General features: G+C 31.3%; 1 protein-coding gene across 1 annotated transcript in view; it reads right to left on the bottom strand.

The window, feature by feature from the left end:
* Positions 1-18,717, bottom strand: part of LOC126883333 (venom serine protease-like) — a 134,662-nt gene that overhangs the window by 73,115 nt on the left and 42,830 nt on the right. Inside the window, exon 2 of the mRNA XM_050648733.1 lies at positions 13,745-13,977. Coding sequence (XP_050504690.1) covers positions 13,745-13,977 — 233 coding nt within the window. The remainder of the gene's footprint in view (positions 1-13,744; positions 13,978-18,717) is intronic.

Consider the following 18,717-nt stretch of genomic DNA (forward strand, 5'->3'; position numbering starts at 1 on the left):
ATGAAGAAGTTTTTTGGAAAATTTTAAGTCAAAATATGCAATAGGAAAAAAGTTATGTTACTTCATAGACAAGCGGCACACCCCAAAAAACGCTTATATCTCGAGGTCCAGGTCACGGTGTGGTGGATGACTAATTTTGATCATACTTTATAATTTTGATATCAAAAATCGTTTTTTTGTTCTTCTTAAGAATTTTGTATTTTGCAGTTGCGTCATTTTTCTTCTGGACCGGCGAATTTTTCCTCAAACAACTTCTTGGGGTTTTTCTATATATGCTTACGGTTATAAGTTTTATAGTGGGGAGAAAAGTTCAAAAATACATTAATAATAGCATAAGAATGTTAAAATCATAATAAATTGTATGAATAAGAAATTTATATAGATAGAAAAGTAAGCCTAACCTTTTTTTTTAATGTATCCCTGTGAGCATTCGAGCATCTGGTCAAGTTTGGAGCGCTGTAAAATCTATACACATAAATAGAATTAAATAACCTTATAGTGGAAATTGTTCGCTGAAAAACTCTCTACAAAATTGATAAACTGCTATTTTATTTTAAAATGAACTGAAAAATAGTTATAACCTCCAAAAAGAAATTTGTTAAACATTTTTTACTTATTTTTGTTTATATCTTTTTTGTTGGTCACCTGACGATAAAAAGGAATAGAAAGAAAATTGTAGAAAATTTAATTTTCTACATTTTATGTTTAATTAGATTTTCCGTAAGGTTGGTAGTTTACGAGATATAGCGCGATACCCCTTTGCACCCCATTTCCCAGATGGCGGCCGGGGGACAAGGGTTCCGACCCCAAAAACTTAAACTTAAACTTCTACTGATACCACCTACATATTAAAGAAATAAAATTGACTCCTCTAACAAATGCAAGGTATGGCCTAAAAAATGTAACATTTTTTTTTTTTTTTTTTTTTTATTTACACACATAAACCCGCATCAACCACTAAGGGTTATTAGCGGGGGGACATACACAAACAGTAAGATACATATTATTATATAAACATGCTTTACAATCTGGTGTATTGTTTAGTCATTTTGAGATAATTTAATAAGGAGTTTAGGTTTGAAGTCAGTACACTTTTAATATTGTCACTAAGAGCACACGCGATCCTTTCTTTCTGGTACACTGGACACTCGATAATTATATGTTTCACTGTCAGTTGCGTGTTGCAATTGGTACACATCGGAGCGGCCTCCTTGTTGAAGATATGCTTGTGTGTTAGTAACGTATGTCCTATTCGGAGTCGGTTGATGATGACTTGGTCTTTTCTATTTCTTGGTAACATGAGTTTAGTTCCTACTTGACTTAGGCATTCTTTTAGTTTGTTGTTAGTCTGATCCCAAGTAGTTTGCCACGTTCTGTGGACATGACCTTTGATATTTACTTTGTGATCAGTCCAAGGTATTTGATCTGTGATAGAAATACTTTGGTCGGTAGTTGCATTGCTTGCTAGAGAGTCCACTTCCTCGTTGCCAATTATTCCCATATGGGAAGGTACCCAGATGAAGAGAATATCTTTCTGTTGATTCTGTAGATAAGATAATTCTTCTTTGATTTTGAGAAGGATAGCGTGAGTTGTATATAGCTGTTTTATCCCAAGTAATGCGCTCATTGAATCGGTGATAATCACAAATTTGCTTTCATGGATAGAACCACATTTTTTCATTGCCTGGTGAATTGCTGTAAGTTCTCCGGTATATATACAACAATTTGTTGGGATTCGTACGGTAGACTTGATGTTTCCGCAGATATAAGCTGCAGCATGTCCTTCATCACATTTGGAAGCATCAGTGAAGATTCGATGAGTTGTTGGGTATTTGGAAATTAAATTTTTAAAAGCTTGCTGGATAAGGAAGGGATGTGTGGAATGTTTAGGGAGATCTTTTAGAGACATATCTATTTTTGGAGGATTGATCATCCAGGGAGGAAAATTTACATGAATGGGTATAGTGAGACTGAACTGTTCTAAATTAAAACCAATACGTTTTGTTCGCTCAGGAAATGGTAGCATATTTCTTGCAATGTTTTCGTAATGATCAGAAGATATATTTGTTCTGTAGAATATTGTTGAGTAGGTTACGTTGCTTTTGTTTGCTGAAATTCTGGCAACGTAATTCAGTGATAGAAGTTGCCTTCGTTGGCTTAAAGGGAGTTCATTAGCCAGAACTTGTAAACTACTTACTGGACTAGTTCGTGTGGCACCTAAAACCAATCTCAAGCACGTATTTTGAATGTAGTCAAGTTTTTTTAAAGATGTTTTGTTAGCAGTATCGTAGCATAAACAGCCGTAATCTAATTTACTTCTTATTAATGATCTATATAGATTAAGTAAAGTTGTTGTATCAGCCCCCCAAGAGGTATTTGACAGCATTTTTAGTAGGTTAATTCTGGATTGGCAAGAACGTTGCAGATTCGTTACGTGGTTTTTCCATTTTAAGTCACGTTCAAAAGAAAGTCCTAAGAAATTTATTTCTTCTGACTGCTTCAGCATAACTCCGTTAAGTGTTAATTGAATATTAGGATAGTCTTTCCTTTTGCTAAAAATTAAATAACGTGTCTTTTCGCCAGAAAATATAAAACCCGTGTTTTGCGACCAGTTTTCAATTGTATGTAAGGCCGTTTGCAATATATGTGATCCCAGAGTTACATTATTTGTTTTTAGATAAATGACTAAGTCGTCTGCATATAGGCTAGTAAATACAGGCAGCTTTATTTGATGTATAATACTATTTATTGCAATCAGAAAGAGTGTAGGACTTAGAGTAGATCCTTGTGGAGTGCCATTTTGCAGTACTCGTCTGGAAGATGTGAATCCATTGGCTCTAACTCGAAAAGTTCGTGTTTCTAGAAAATTTTTAATAAACGACAACATATGCCCTTGGACATTCCATTCTTGAAGTGTTTTTAGTATAAGATGTCTCCATGTTGTGTCAAAAGCTTTTCTTATGTCAAAAAATACGGCAATAAGTTTTTGATTGTGCAGAAAAGATTCATGTACAGCTGATTCAAGGGTTATTAGATTGTCTGTTGTGGATCTACCCGTACGAAATCCACTTTGTCTGATACTTATTAGGTTATTGTTTTCGAGATACCATTTAAGACGATAATTAAGGATTTTTTCTAAAAGTTTGCAGGTACAGCAAGTAAGTGAGATTGGACGATAGGAATTTGGATCGTCTTTTGGTTTATTATATTTAAGGATTGGAATTATAGTTGCTTGCGACCATAGATCAGGAAAGTCGTGCTGAATGAAAATATTATTAAAAATATCAACTAATATTAGTTTTGCATTTAGAGGAAGATTTCGTAAGAAAAGAGGGTGGATATCATCAGGTCCTGGCGTCGAATTTTTTGCGCTTAAACAAAATTCTAATTCTTGAAGACTTATGGGTTTGTTTATTGGATTGTCGCTCTCGGTGATTTGTATATTTGACGATTCCATTAGATTTTTATATTCTAAAAAAGATATGCTATAGTTGGAATCACTAGAATTAAGTTCATATATATCTGCTAGTATTTCTGGAATAGCTACCTTGTTTGAATGCATTTGGTTATTGTATGATAGCGTATCTATGCCTCGGAAGTATTTTGTTCCTTTTATTCTGCGTACTTTGTTCCATATGTCGCCTATGGGAGTGGAAGGATTTATTGAAGCCACATACTTTTTCCAACTGTCTCGTTTTCCTTTCTTGATCAATTGTCTGCTTTTTGCTCTGAGATTTTTAAAAATTATAAGGTTATCGATAGTTTTATGTTTCTTATAAACGTTGAAAGCGTGTTTAGACAAAGTAAGTGCTTGCGCAATTTCGTTATTCCACCAAGGAACTGGCTGCCTTTTACTTGATTTTGTTTTCCCCACTGCGATTGTTGCTGCAGAAATAATAATATTATTAAATAGTTCCAGATTTTCGTTTGCGGTATTGGTTAAATTAAAGTTGTTTGTTTGTCCTTCTATAAGTGTTCGATACAAATCCCAGTCAGCTGACTTTATTTTCCATGTTTGGTGAATTGGAAAAGTCAATATATCATTAGTATCTATGTTTATTGTGATAGGGAAATGATCACTATCATATAAATACCCCAATGTGTCCCAGTATAATAAAGTAGCTAGCGACGGACTGCATAAAGAGAGATCTATAGCTGAAAATGTACCATTGTATGAATTGAACCTAGTAGATTTGCCAGTGTTCAGTAACACTAAATTTAAATTGTCGATGAGATTGTTTAAGAGATTACCACATTTGTCGGTTTTGTTACTTCCCCAGGTACTGTTGTGACAGTTAAAATCGCCTAATATTATTTTTGGGTGTGGAATTTGGTTTAAAACATTGCTTAGTTCAGTTATATCTAAATCAGTAGGATGAGGTAAGTATACGTTGCAAATATTGATTTTCATTTTGTGGGTGACTGACACTGCAACTATTTCCAGGTTTGTTTGCAGTTGTATTTCGGTTGACTCTATGTCATCCCTTACGAAAATTGCTGTTCCGCCGCTTGAATGATCTGTAACTCGGTTTCTTAGAAAAGGAACATAATTTTTTAATGTTACATTTTGATGTTTGAAATGGGTTTCTTCTATGCATATGACTAAAGGAAGATAATCGTTTATAAGAAGCTTGATGGATTCTATATGGGTAAAATAACCATTGAGGTTCCACTGTAATATGAATGTATTATTGGCCATTTTAACTATTTACTTGAGAACTTGATTCGTAGTCAGTTTCGTCAGTAGAAGAAAGACTGCTTAGAAGTAGTTTCTTCTTCAATCTGGTAATATTGTTTTTTAAACTTTTATTTTGTGTTTGAGAATATATAAAGTTTAGAAGTTCTTTGATTTCATCGCTTTCATTTGAATAATTTTTAGCAATAAGTTCAGGATGTTTTGAGTGAAGGGAATTTGACAGAAAATCACATATTTCATGAAAAGAAAGTGTGAAGGAAGGGATTCTATTTTCAATTTTTTCTTTAATTTCATTGAGAATATCTGGAATAGAATCTTGAGTTTTAGGCTTTTTATTTTTTTGTTTTTCAGTAGTGGGAGGAGGTAGGTCATTTTCAAGGATTTCGGGAGAAGTGGAAATTTGTCTTTTAGTAACATGAATAGCTTCAGAGATTTTTCTATCGCTTTCAATTACTGAATCTTGGGATATTTGTGGTTGTGACGAAATCTGTAGTTCTTTGTTTGTTTGTATGGAAGTGGTTTGGTCGTTTGTGGCTGATGTTAATTCGTGATTTTTTGTAATGTTAAGTTTCGGTTCCTTTAATGTCTGGGTACCTTCTTCGTGTTCTTTCCGTGGTTGTTCTTCTGGCTGGCTATATTCTTTATTGGCAGAGTTGAGTACGTTCACTTGATGGTCAGTTTCCGTTTGATTAATTGGACTACTTAATGATGATAAAGAAGGACAGTCAGAATCTTGATGTCCGACCGTCTTGCATCTGGAGCAGTTTAAACCGTCTATGGAAATGTATATTCTATATGATGTATTGTCGAATGAAATTAGGAATGAGTCAGGAATCGATGCATTTTCTAAAGGACTTATGAAGATTTGCCTTCTAAAGCTAAGCACGTGGCTATATTCCGGGTCTTGCATGCCTACTCGTAGAAACGTCATGTTGGAGACGGATTTTATACCCATAGTTTTTAGATGGTCTTCAATTATGCTATTAGGTATAGTAGGACATACACTTGATATGATTAATCTCTGGGCAGGAGTTATTAATCTTCTTACTTCAATTTGGTTGCCGTCAATAATTACATGTTTGTGGGAGCTAAGAAATTGGTCAACTATATATTTAGACGAGAGGTAGATGCAGATGCGGTTGTTTGCGATTCTGGATGCCCAAATAACGTTTTTGGGCTGTACTATTGATCCAACAGCTTTTACATATTCGAAAACTTGTATTCCTTGTATGGTTGAAAGTATGATACCTTGGTCTTTTGAAGGATGTTTAAAACTGTTTAATGCATGAGAGTAAGAGATATGTGACGTAGTCGGTGTATTTCGTGAAGTAGTAGCTAATTCCGGTTCAGCCATCGTCCCGTTGAAAATTTACATGCATTGGAACAGCGGATCTGAAGCCGGACCTGGCCTCTTAACAAAATTAGACGGCAGCCTAATTACTTGAATCAGCAAAAAGTTGTTGTCGATAATCGATAATTTGGATTGAAATCGATAAAATATTGCCTTTTAACTTCTGATTTTATGGTTAGATATAAATAATGCAATTTTGTACTCACAGAATCGTTGGTTTTTTAACACACTGTCACATTTAAACTTTATCTTGCAAACAATGTAAAAATTAAATTATATTTCAACTTTTAACTACTTGAATGTATAAATTTGTCAGGAGTGATATAAAGCTGTAAGATTTGCTTGCTATCAGGACCGGACTATGTAACATTTTAATGGCCTAATTAGGTAAGTTATATTTTTATTCCACAGATTTTAACTTTTTTGATTTTACGTTGCTTCATACAAAAATTTAAATATTGTGTTATTTGTGCGCTTGAAATTTTAAATGTAGATATTTTTAAATTTAAATATGCTAATATTATCTATGAGTTTCACAAACTTGATTTTAAAACATTATTATTAAATTATTCTGAAGTGAACTAGTAGTCTGATTTATATTTATGTAAGTACATAAGTTTGAAATTTCAACCGATAATAAAGTAATTTGTGTTACTGAGTCAAAAATAGTGTAGCAACAGTATTAGATTTGTATAAAGACTACGTAATGAGTTTTAATGACTAAAAATTGTAAACGTGTAGACCAAGGCATTTAGCACTAAAAACACTGGAATAAATTAATTTTTAAATGCAGTACCTATCGAGTTGCAACTTTTTGTATTGTATTCAGGATGACGACCAACAGTTAGTCCAACTAATGAAGCTTAAAATAGGACAAAACCTCGCAATTTTTACAGGATGGATCGATTTGCTTGAAAATTTGAGAATAAGTAGTGGATAATACAAGGGTCAAAATCTATATGATTCCAAAAGGCGCTTTTACCATGGGGGTGGTTTCCACCCCATCTCGGGGGGTGGAAATTTTTTATTATATTTTGACCGCAAAAGTTGGTAAAAACATTCAATCTAAGCAAAAAACGGTCTATACATTTTTTGGATAAAATTAGTAGTTTTTGATTTATTCGCTATCGAAAGTGTTAGTTTTATATCGAAATTCGAAATGATCAATGTTTTTACTCAGTTTTCTGCTAATAACTTAAAAGTTTTCGTTTTATCAAAACAACTAAACTTAACAAAAACGTACCTTTTAAAAAAATAAACAAACGCGTTTTTTTTTAATTTTCTTTTAGACCAATAGTAATCGAGCTATATTTTATTATATGTTAGCTCTTCTTCGTCAAATGCCAAATATTGTAGTTTCAAAGTCAAAAGAGGGGAAAACTATGCATTTTTTGAGGATAACTTGTTTAAACTAATTTAAAGTATTTAAAAGTATCTATCTCCAGAAATGAAGAAAAGTCTCTAGCTCAAAAATTCAGTGAGTTATAATGAAAATAATGTCAGTGAATATTTTTTTTCAGTAAAAACTGATCGAAAACAACCCTCTATTCACCACCCTAATTAAAATTAGTCATTGACCTGATTTGGTCTTCTTTATTTATGTATTATTAATAGGTTCTAGAAGTTAGATCAGCTTAGAATGATTAGTTTTTAAAAAAATGGAGTTAAAAGCGAATAACGAGTTTTTGTAGTTTGGTAAAAATGCCATTTTTTTCAGAATAGAAAGATTAGCATCAGAGATACGAAAAAATATTTAAATATGAAATTGTAGCTTATTTAATTCCCAAAAACATAGTTTCAAAAAAATTTTCTATGGCAAAAATTGAGTGAGCTATTTACAATTAAAACTTGTAATAACATGCCAAAACCACATTTACCAACCCTTTCAATCTCACCTCTTTTGGTGACTAAGGATTTTAAAAGGATTTAATATTAACAGCCGTATAGATCTTGTAAAAACCTACAATATTCTTTTTTAACAAACTTAACAGTTAACTCGGGCACAGCAGTTACACTTAGCACAATCCAAAAAACTCAACCCCAAATACCCCTGTTTGCATTAATTTTGTGCTAAATCCCTCGAAACTCCAGAAGGTACCTTAGTAGCGAACCTGGGCACCAGGTGGTTCGGGGGTTGGTTCGTATGGTATACTCGTGTTCAGAAACTTCAAAAGGCCCTGAATAATCTGTTTGCATCAATTTGCTCCGGGATTCAGTTCTGATGGCATGTTCATGATAATTTAATATATTATTTAGAATATTCATCTGTTAGTAGATGGACAAAGGTTTAAAGTGGCAGTTCTGGAATTTTGGTCCAATGATTTGTTGCTTCAAAAAACAGTAACCTGTTGACTTCAACACATAAAGTTGAATACATTAAAAAATAAACAAATGCAACAATAATTAGCATATGGTTGGCGACATATAGAAATAAACAGTAGGGAACTTGCATAAAATTTTAAATTCGAAAAAATGCTATAAATCACAAAGAAGAATAGAATATCAAAGAAAAACGTTGTTTTTGTGTGTCGTTTGGCCCCTAAAGACTATTAAAGTCGAGAGATAATTCAAATTGTAGCAGCCAGCCCAAAACACACCCTCATTGGTCGTGACGTCATATCATTATAATGTTTGAGGTCCGCGCCATTAATTCATTATGTTTGATAATCTTTTACTTGTTGCAATCATTTTATGGTGTACCTCAGTTTTATAAATCTTTGGATAGTTGCTGTGAACGATATATTTCATAATATTTGAGTGTTTTTGTTTTTTTTTTAGACAAAAGAGGGTTTTTCTAAAGGGCAGTAGGTATGAAAACTTTTATCTATTAAGTATGAGCATAGATCTTTATTATTATGATTAGTTTATTTTAATTTTATAGTAAAAACAGTTCCAGAAAAATATTATATAGGTATTAAAAATATAATTGAATATGTAATTCACACCTACCAAAATATACCAAAATTTATATTTCCTTTTTGTTCAAAATACACTTGATTTATTAGAAAACTATTACGCAGACAAAAGATATTAAATTTACATTAAAAAAAATGATCTCACATGCATGAAGACTTTGAGAATGAACTGAAAATAGTTCAGTATGCACTTTCAACGATGTTTCTTATCGACTGACAATAAATATTTTATTGGGCTTTTTAATGGTTATACTTTAACACAATGGTACTAAAACAACACTTATAGTATCTACTGTTATTCTCCATAGTAAACACACACACAATTCAATACTATCTCTTCAAAAACTGTATTAAATTCCTAAGTAAACAGAATGATATCTAATTTTACATTAGACATGAAAACTGTCATTACAAAATATAATAATATGACGTCACAAGGGTACGCGTTTGAAATGATTTAAATACAAAGAAGATTTTAAATGTTTGTACTTCTTAGTATGGTATAACTAGACCCAAACCCAGACATCCAAAGTGAAAGTTATCCTCCAACACCAAATTATTCTATATGGTCCACATAATGTTCAGAAAAAAGTCACACCATTTGAGCGTCGTCGGGTTTGGGGGGGGGAGAGAAATCGCTAAATTCGTAGTTTTTTATGTTTTTCATAAATATTTTTAAAACTATACGATTTAGCATAAACAACCTTCTATACAAAAATGTTCTACATTAAATTTGAAATAAAAAAGGTCCTATGCATAATCCTTCTAAAATGAACGGTTTCAAAGTTACTGAGTAGTCTGGGCTGATTATCGGAGAATAGACCATTTTTGGGAAAAGTTATTTACCAGCAATTTTATTGCTGGAATCGAATTATAAGATCCTATATATTAATAATATAGGTATGCAAAGTCCTCAGGTAGTGTGCTACTTTTTTTATAAACAAAATGGCGCACGAAAATCTTGTTTTTTTCAATTATTGCTCTATAACTCCGAAGATTTTAACTTTACAACAAAAACACCCAAATAAAAATTCACCGTGATTAAATTCTGCATAGAGTCGCGTTTCTCCTGATCTGCTCCGACAAAAAATTTCCCTCGGAAAATGAGGGTTTTCCCAACAAAATCTTTAATTTTCAAATAAAGTTTTAGATAAGTAATTATCTACCAATAATTAAATAATTTGGTGACTTAAAAGCCTTTTTGGTTTAGATTATAATTCCAGAAGCTGATGAAAATTAAACGAATGTTTTAGCAACAATTCAATTGTTAATTAATAATTTACGGTCGCAATAATAACCAAAATAATTATGATACACTGATCAAGCTTTGAAATCTTATAAAGACGAGATGCCTATTTAACGTTTTGTCGACAAAATATAAATTTTATATTTTTTTGCATAATATTTAAATGTTTAAAAAAAATAGTTATAAAGAAATTAACGTTTCTCAGAAAGTTTTTATTATATTATAATTTTAAAAAATAGTTAAAATGCGCATTTCAAATATCTTGAAAATGAATGCTTTAAAACTTTTTTGCAACTATTTGTAAAAAAGTTATGAGACAGCAAATTAAACATACGATTACTACTGTGTTTATAATTTTTTTTAATTCTTTCAAAGCGTAGAAGTGAGTTTAAAGTACAAGCTAATTATTTACAAAAAAATATCGATTATCAGTTTAATAGTTATATTTTAATTAAAGATTATAAATATATTTTTTTGTAATTTACACGCGCGAAAGTAGAGTAACACAGTACTGTAGCTAAAATTTTCACTCGGAGCGACGACCGGCCGCGTGATGTACACTTTTAATAAATAATGTATGCTGCGTGTCAGTCGCTTCGAGTGAACATTTTAGCTCCGACTCTGTATCAGGCCTACGTTTGCGCTAAAAATTACAAAAAGAAGTATTTTTAATCTTTGATTAAAATATAACCATTGCACTAATTTTTGACATCCTTTGTGAGTAATTAGGTTGTACCATAGACTCACTTTTAAGCTTTGAAACCATTAAAACAAATTGTAAACAACGGAGAACTCGTATATTTATTTTGCTGTTTCATAACTTTTTTGCAAATGGTTGGAAAAATTTTTTAAAGCGTTCATTTTCAAGACCTATGAAATATGCATTTTAAGTATTTTTTAAAATTAGAATATAATAAACAATTTCTGAGAAATGTTAATTTGTTTATAACAATTTTTTTAAACATTTAAAGATTATGCAAAAATATGAAAAATTTATATTTTGTCGACAAAATATTAAATAAGCATCACACCTTTATAATCTTTCTAAGTTTGATCAATGTCTCATGATTATTTTGGTTGTTATTGCGACTGTAAATTGTTAATTCACAATTGAATTGTTGCTAAAATATTCGTTTCATTTTCACCGGCTTCTAAACTTATAATCTATAACAAGAAAGCTTTTATTTCACCAAGCTATATAATTATTGATAAATAATTACTGGCCCAAAAAATTTATTTGAAAATTCGAGATTTTGTTGGAAAAACCCACATTTTCCGAGGAGAATTTTCTTCGGAGCAAATCGGAAAAAACATGCCTCTATGCAGACTTAAATTGGGGTGAATTTTTATTTAAGTGTTTTTGGTGTACAGTTAAAATCTTCGGAGTTATAGAGCAATAATTGAAAAAAATACGAATTTGTAGGCGCCATTTTGTTTATAAAAAAAGTAGCATACTATATGTGGACTTTGCATACCTATATTAATAATATATAGGATCTTATAATTCGATTCCAGCAATAGAATTGCTGGTAAATAACATTTCTTTGTACTTTACTAATTAGACCAGCGTATTATAACTATTTTTTTTTCAAAATTTAAAGATTATGCAAAAAAAAAGAAAAATTTATATTTTTTCGATAAAATATTAAATAAGCATCTCATTTTTATAATCTTTATAAGTTTGATCAATGTATCATGATTATTTTGGTTATTATTGCGATCGTAATTTGTTAATTAACAATTGAATTGTTGCTAAAATATTCGTTTCATTTTCACCGGCTTCTAAACTTATAATCTATAACAAGAAAGCTTTTATTTCACCAAGCTATATAATTATTGTTAAATAATTACTGGCCCAAAAAATTTATTTGAAAATTCGAGATTTTGTTGGAAAAACCCACATTTTCCGAGGAGAATTTTCTTCGGAGCAAATCGGAAATAACATGCCTCTATGCAGACTTAAATTGGGGTGAATTTTTATTAAGGTGTTTTTGTTGTAAAGTTAAAATCTTCGGAGCTATAGAGCAATAATTGAAAAAAATACGATTTGTCGGCGTCATTTTGTTTATAAAAAAAGTAGCACACTATCTGCAGACTTTGCATACCTATATTATTAATATATAGGATCTTATAATTCGATTCCAGCAATAAAATTGCTGGTAAATAACTTTTCCATGAATTTTGCTAATTAGCCCAGAGTAGAGGTAGTATAGTATAATTGGTCCAAAAAAGGCCTAACCTAAAAATCAAATGTAAAAGTTTTCCAAAACACCAAATTGGGGGGGACTGAATTGGGGGAAATTCCCTACTGATTTTCTTTAACAGGATTGTGTTTTATAAACCAAATTTGCTATTTCAGTGGCCGATGGTATGTTAGTGATAAGTTCTTGAAGAAACGTCAACCTCACCACCCAAAATTATCATCAATTGTCCAAAAAATATAAAAAGTATCGAAAACCTTCACTTTTCACCCTCCGTAACTCTGGAACCATTGATTTTATAACAATTATGTAAATGACCTTTTTTGTTTTAAATTTTATGTAGTACATTTTTGTATAAAACATTGTTTACGCTAAAGTATAGTTTTAGAAATATTGACGGAAAACGTAAAAAAAACTACTAATGTACCGACTTCTCCCCCCCAAACCGGACGCTCAAAATGGCTCAAACTTTTTACTGAACCATATGTGGACCATATAGAACAATTTGGTGTAGGAGGAAAACTTTTATTTTGGATGTCTGGGTCAGGCCTTTTTTTGGACCAATTATACTATACTACCTCCGTAACTTTGGAACCGTTCATTTTAGAAGGATTTATGCATGGGACCTTTTTTATTTCAAATTTAATGTAGAACATTTTTGTATAGAAGGTTATTCATGCTAAACCGCACAGTTTTAGAAATATTGCCGAAAAATGTAAAGCACTACGAATTTACCGATTTCTCCCCCCTCTCCACCCCCCCAAACCCACGCTCAAAATGGTGTGACTTTTTTCTGAATATTATGTGGACCATATAGAACAATTTGGTGTTGGAGGATAACTTTCACTTTGGATGTCTGGGTTACGCTATCTTTTGGATCAATTCTATCGTACTATTCTATACTAAATATACAATCAAGATGCAGTAGAAATAAACAAACCAAGATACGCTAAATGCTACTAGGAGCACTCTCGAATCCTAATTTACAATGTATAAACTTTGGAAATAATTATTTAGGATTTACAATGTATATACATTGTAAATTATGATTCGAGAGTGCTCCTAGTAGCATTTAAAGTGTCTTGGTTTGTTTATTTCTACTGCATATTCATTGTAAATTTAGTATAAGTTATCATGAGGTTTTAAGGCGTGAAATTTTGGAAACCTTATTTTTAAACGAAACTGAACATTATTATGTAATAAAACAAAATGTGCAAGTTCCCAATTAAGTGATAAAAAATACCCTTAACATACACAATATTATACTCATTGAATTGAATAATATAGGTACTTTAAGCTTCATTATTATTATAAAATGACATGATTTTTACTTACCAGTGGAATGTCTATCGTGCAAGTAAGATAGACTCTAGTATCTACATCACCTTGGACCCACCATCGGCAGTCACTTCCAATCGGATAGCTATTTGGAGAACCATAGTTGTTAAAGGTGTAAGATGCACCCGTTGTTAACTGTTGTCGGTAATCACAAACAGAGTCTATAGCTGCGGCCATCCTTGAAATGTATAAAATGAGTAGTGTGGACACTACCAGAGTACCAGAGACACCTGTACAATTTGTTAATGTTAGAAATTTTCCTGTCACTATTTAATACTAAGTTAATACAGAGAACCCCGCAAATCCGAACTAATTGGGGGGGCAGCCGGTTTGGATTATCCGAAAATTAGCCTGGAAAGCATGGATGAATAGTGCACTTTTTAAGGAATGGTTTGAAAAACAATTTGTTCCATCCGTTTCGATATTCAATAAGGAAGTGGAAAAAGATAGCTTAGTGTGAAAACCTCGTATCTCATTTCACAGAAAATTTTACAGGAGAGACTTTAAACTTAATATAACATACTATACTAGCATACTATATATATAGCATATAGCATACTATAACTTAAAACAAAAAAACTATTTTTACATATTTTTGATTTTGAGTACGTTTAGATCATTACACATACATTTTTCATATACCTATGTTTTGGATTAGAGTGTTACAGTATGCAAAAATTCAGATTAAAGTCACTCATGTAAAATTTTCTGTAAAATGAGATACGAGGTTTTCATGCTAAGCCATCGAAAAGCTGTTTTCCACCTACCTGGTAAAATTGGTAAAAAACAGTAAATGTTGATTTAAAAATGTTTACATTAATAATTTGACTTATATTTGACAGTTGACAGATATGTTATACCTACTTGTTAGTTTTAATTTTTATAAATTTTGTTGGTTAGTTACATAAATAAATTAAGTAAAAATGAAAAATGACTTGTTATTAATTTGAGGAAGGTGGAAAAACCATATGTATAACATGGGAGTAAAGTGCCTTTTCCTCCCTTGAATGATTACTGTCCTCCGCTACGCGTCGGGCAGTAAACTTCATTCTCAAGCGAGGAAAAGTAGCACTTTCCTCCCTTGTTATACAAATAGCTATTTCCTACTAGACCAGGGCGCATCTGTAAAAATATTAGTACATTTGGACGTTGAGAGGTGACTAAAATTTTTTTGCAGAGATTGCTTGAAAATAACTCAAATAATAATATTTGAGTTATCCTCCCTCTCAAAAAGGTCCGGAACATTGTTTAAATAATCAAAATGTCAAAAAATGAAGGAAATATTCGATTTTTTTCTTCGTTTTTTGATTATAACTTTAAAACTATTCATTTCCTAGAAAAGTTGTACTAAGATAAAAGTTGCGTAATTAAATTTTCTACAACATAGAATTGGTTAAAAATTTAAAAAATAGTCATCCTTGTTGCAAAATAACAATAATTTGCATTTTACGTTTTTCAACCATTTATGCTACACTTAGGATCTTCATATTTCACCCAGAAAAATTTTATGATACAGTAAAACAATACTGTAAATTTCATTAAGATCGGTTTAACAGATTTTTTAAAATAAATTTTGCAATTAAGCTTTCGCAAAAAAAATCGATTCATCGATTTTCACGAAAATTGGTCAGTGGTTAGAGGATACGTCAAGAAACAAAGGTGACATGGTACCACCTTGCGCCTTTACCCTGAGGGTGGATACCGCCCCTTCTCGGGGGTGAAAATTATTTTATAAAAAATAAATGCACAAATCAATAAAAGAACAAATTAAAAGCAAAATTTATTATATAAAGTTAATAAAATAAGTCAATACTTTTTAAGTTATTAAAGATCAAAGATTTTAATTATTTGTGAAAAAAATGCATGTTTTGAAAAGGTTTTTTTTAAATCACTTAAAAACTTTAAGTTTTTACAAAAAAGTTAATAGTAGTTTAATTCGTATAGCTTATATTCTAAGAATAAACTCTTAAATCACGCGTCTTTCGATTATAGAGCTACAACCCCTTCGCAAGAAAACGACCCCATATTCCCGGCTTAAGAGAGAGTTGTTCTTAAAATAATTTAAATTAATTATTTGGCGACTACATATCGTTTAATAATTTATGAGCTTGCAAAATATACGCATCTCAATTATTGAATTGCCATTTTCTTTCTATAGTGCAGTCACTGAAGGTAAAAATCAACGAGTACCTTCGATTTCGGTAAATCTCCATTCATTTTCACGAAAATTGGTGAGCGGATTTTGATACTATCAACTTTTTCTGCATCTTATTTTTTATAGGTATTTCTAAGTACTTTGACAAGTATTTAGTACCTAAGTGATATAAAATGCATCTCTTTCCCGTTATTTAAGCTTGAACCCCTAGATTTTAAGAGTCGCGGAAAAAAATATACATTTAATTACCAATAACTTACTTTAAATTAACATTAAAGGGTTTTTCAAGTAAGCAATTTATTATATTTTTTATTAGCTTCAATTTTAGTGATGAAAACTTTTTTGTAAAAACTTACAGTTTTTGAGTCATTTATGAAAAATCGCTCTAAAGCATGCATTTTCTTTCCAAAAATTAAAATATTTGATCTTTAATAACTCAAAAAGTATTGATTTATTTTAATCATATTATATAACAAATTTTGCTTACAATTTGTCCCTCTCTCGAGTTGTGGGGTTATTTTTAATAAAGTAATTTTCACTCCCGAGAAGGGGTGACATATACCCCAGGCTAAAACCCCAAGTTGTTATTGTCAATTCGTGAAAATAAATGGAGATTTACCGAAATCGAAGGTACTAGTTGATTTTTACCTTCAGTGACTGCACTATAGAAAGAAAATGGCAATTCAATAATTGAGATGCGTATATTTTGCAAGCTCATAAATTATTAAACGATATGTAGTCGCCAAATAATTAATTTAAATTATTTTAAGAACAACTCTCTCTTAAGCCGGAAATATGGGGTCGTTTTCTTGCGAAGGGGTTGTAGCTCTATAATCGAAAGACGCGTGATTTAAGAGTTTATTCTTAGAATATAAGCTATACGAATTAAACTACTATTAACTTTTTTGTAAAAACTTAAAGTTTTTCAGTGATTTACAAAAAACCTTTTCAAAACATGCATTTTTTTCACAAATAATTAAAATCTTTGATCTTTAATAACTTAAAAAGTATTGACTTATTTTATTAACTTTATATAATAAATTTTGCTTTTAATTTGTTCTTTTATTGATTTGTGCATTTATTTTTTATAAAATAATTTGCACCCCCGAGAAGGGGCGGTATCCACCCTCAGGGTAAAGGCGCAAGGTGGTACCATGTCACCTTTGTTTCTTGACGTATCCTCTAACTACTGACCAATTTTCGTGAAAATCGATGAAGGTTCACCGAAATTGAAGGTAATCGTTAATTTTTACCTTCAGTGACTGCACTATACAAAATAAATTGCAATCTACTGATCTAAATGCGCGTAATTTGGAGGCTTATAAATTATTAAATGATATGTAGTCGCCAAATAATTAGTTTAATGCATTTTAAGTACAACTTTCTCTTAAGCCGGGAAGATAGGGTGGTTTTCTTGCGAAGGGGTTGTAGCTCAATAATCGAAATGCTCTTGATTTAATAGTTTATTCTTAGAGTATATAAGCTATATGAATTATATCCGCAATACGATATATTTTAAGTTTTCTCAGCATCTTTCTCTTAAGTTAAATCAATTAAAGGGTTGTTTGGGGGAGAAGGGGATGAGCTCAAAAATCGAAACTATATAATTTCAAGAGCTCATAAATAGCTCGTAATTCTGCCGCAAGAACCGATTCAATATTCCTATTTTTAAGTAGTGGGGGGGGGGCTGACTCAACCCCCCCCCCACTAGGGTATTAAATTCCTGCTCAGTGGAACGAGCTCAAAATTTTTAGTTTGCGGAATATGAGAGCTCATAAATAGCTCATAAATCAGGGCTATTTGTTTTTTAATTTTTGCAAGTGGGGGGGGGGGGCCAGCTCAACACGGGTGTACTCTTTCATTGGTCCAAAAATTTCTGTTGCTCACACACTCGACGAAGTGTGACTACTTTAATTTTTCGTTTCTATGGGATATTTGGAGTATAGATGTTGTATGGCTACGATAAATCTAAAAGAATCTTTAAGAATAAGATAAGGGACGTTTGAACATAAAATTAGACGTTGGGGAAATTATAGCTGTAGGCCAGGGTAATAAGACAAAAATATACCATGTTCGTGACACTCGAGCAGCCAGGGTACTGAAGCGTTTTTTCGACAGGTAATACCTATAGGAACAAATTGTAACTATTTCCTGCGTAGGATCTGGCGGCCATTTTTATTTATAAACAATTAACTGCCAAAAAATCACATTTTTCCCCTTTTTCTTCAAATCAATGGAAAACAGTGAAAATTATGATTTTTTTAGTACAAATATCTTTGAGATTATGGAAAAAGCTTTAAAATGACATATTACGAAGTTTGATATACTCATTTATTGTTAATATAATTGCGAAAAAAGGTCGGAATTGCAAAAAAAATTATTTTCGCAATAACTGCTGTAAAAATTAGTGTACAGGTTTGAAATTTCTGTCAAATGAGGGTTCTTTGGTTCTTAATATGTGATAAAAATTTCAAAGCGATTCATTCAATTGTTTAAATTTTATTCGAATTGTTTATCTCAGTGAGCATTTTTTTTGCACTAACATAAGTCAGAAAAAAATGACGTTAGAACCATTCCACAGGTGTTAAATGGAAGAGCATGAACTATGTTTTCAACTTGGTTTAAAAAAAGCGAATAAAAAATGCATTTATTAGTAATAAATAATTGTGCAAAAGTATCGTAAATCTTTCCTTATAAAGTTTTTGAATAACTTTTTCCAAAAAAATTAACTTTTTTACCCTGTTTTAAGTGCACAACTACCAAGTAATGTTATTTATATCATAATTGATAAAAAATTGTAATAAATATATATAAT

The sequence above is a fragment of the Diabrotica virgifera genome, chromosome 4 (assembly GCF_917563875.1).
Source record: "Diabrotica virgifera virgifera chromosome 4, PGI_DIABVI_V3a".
NCBI classification, from domain to species: Eukaryota; Metazoa; Arthropoda; class Insecta; order Coleoptera; family Chrysomelidae; genus Diabrotica; species Diabrotica virgifera.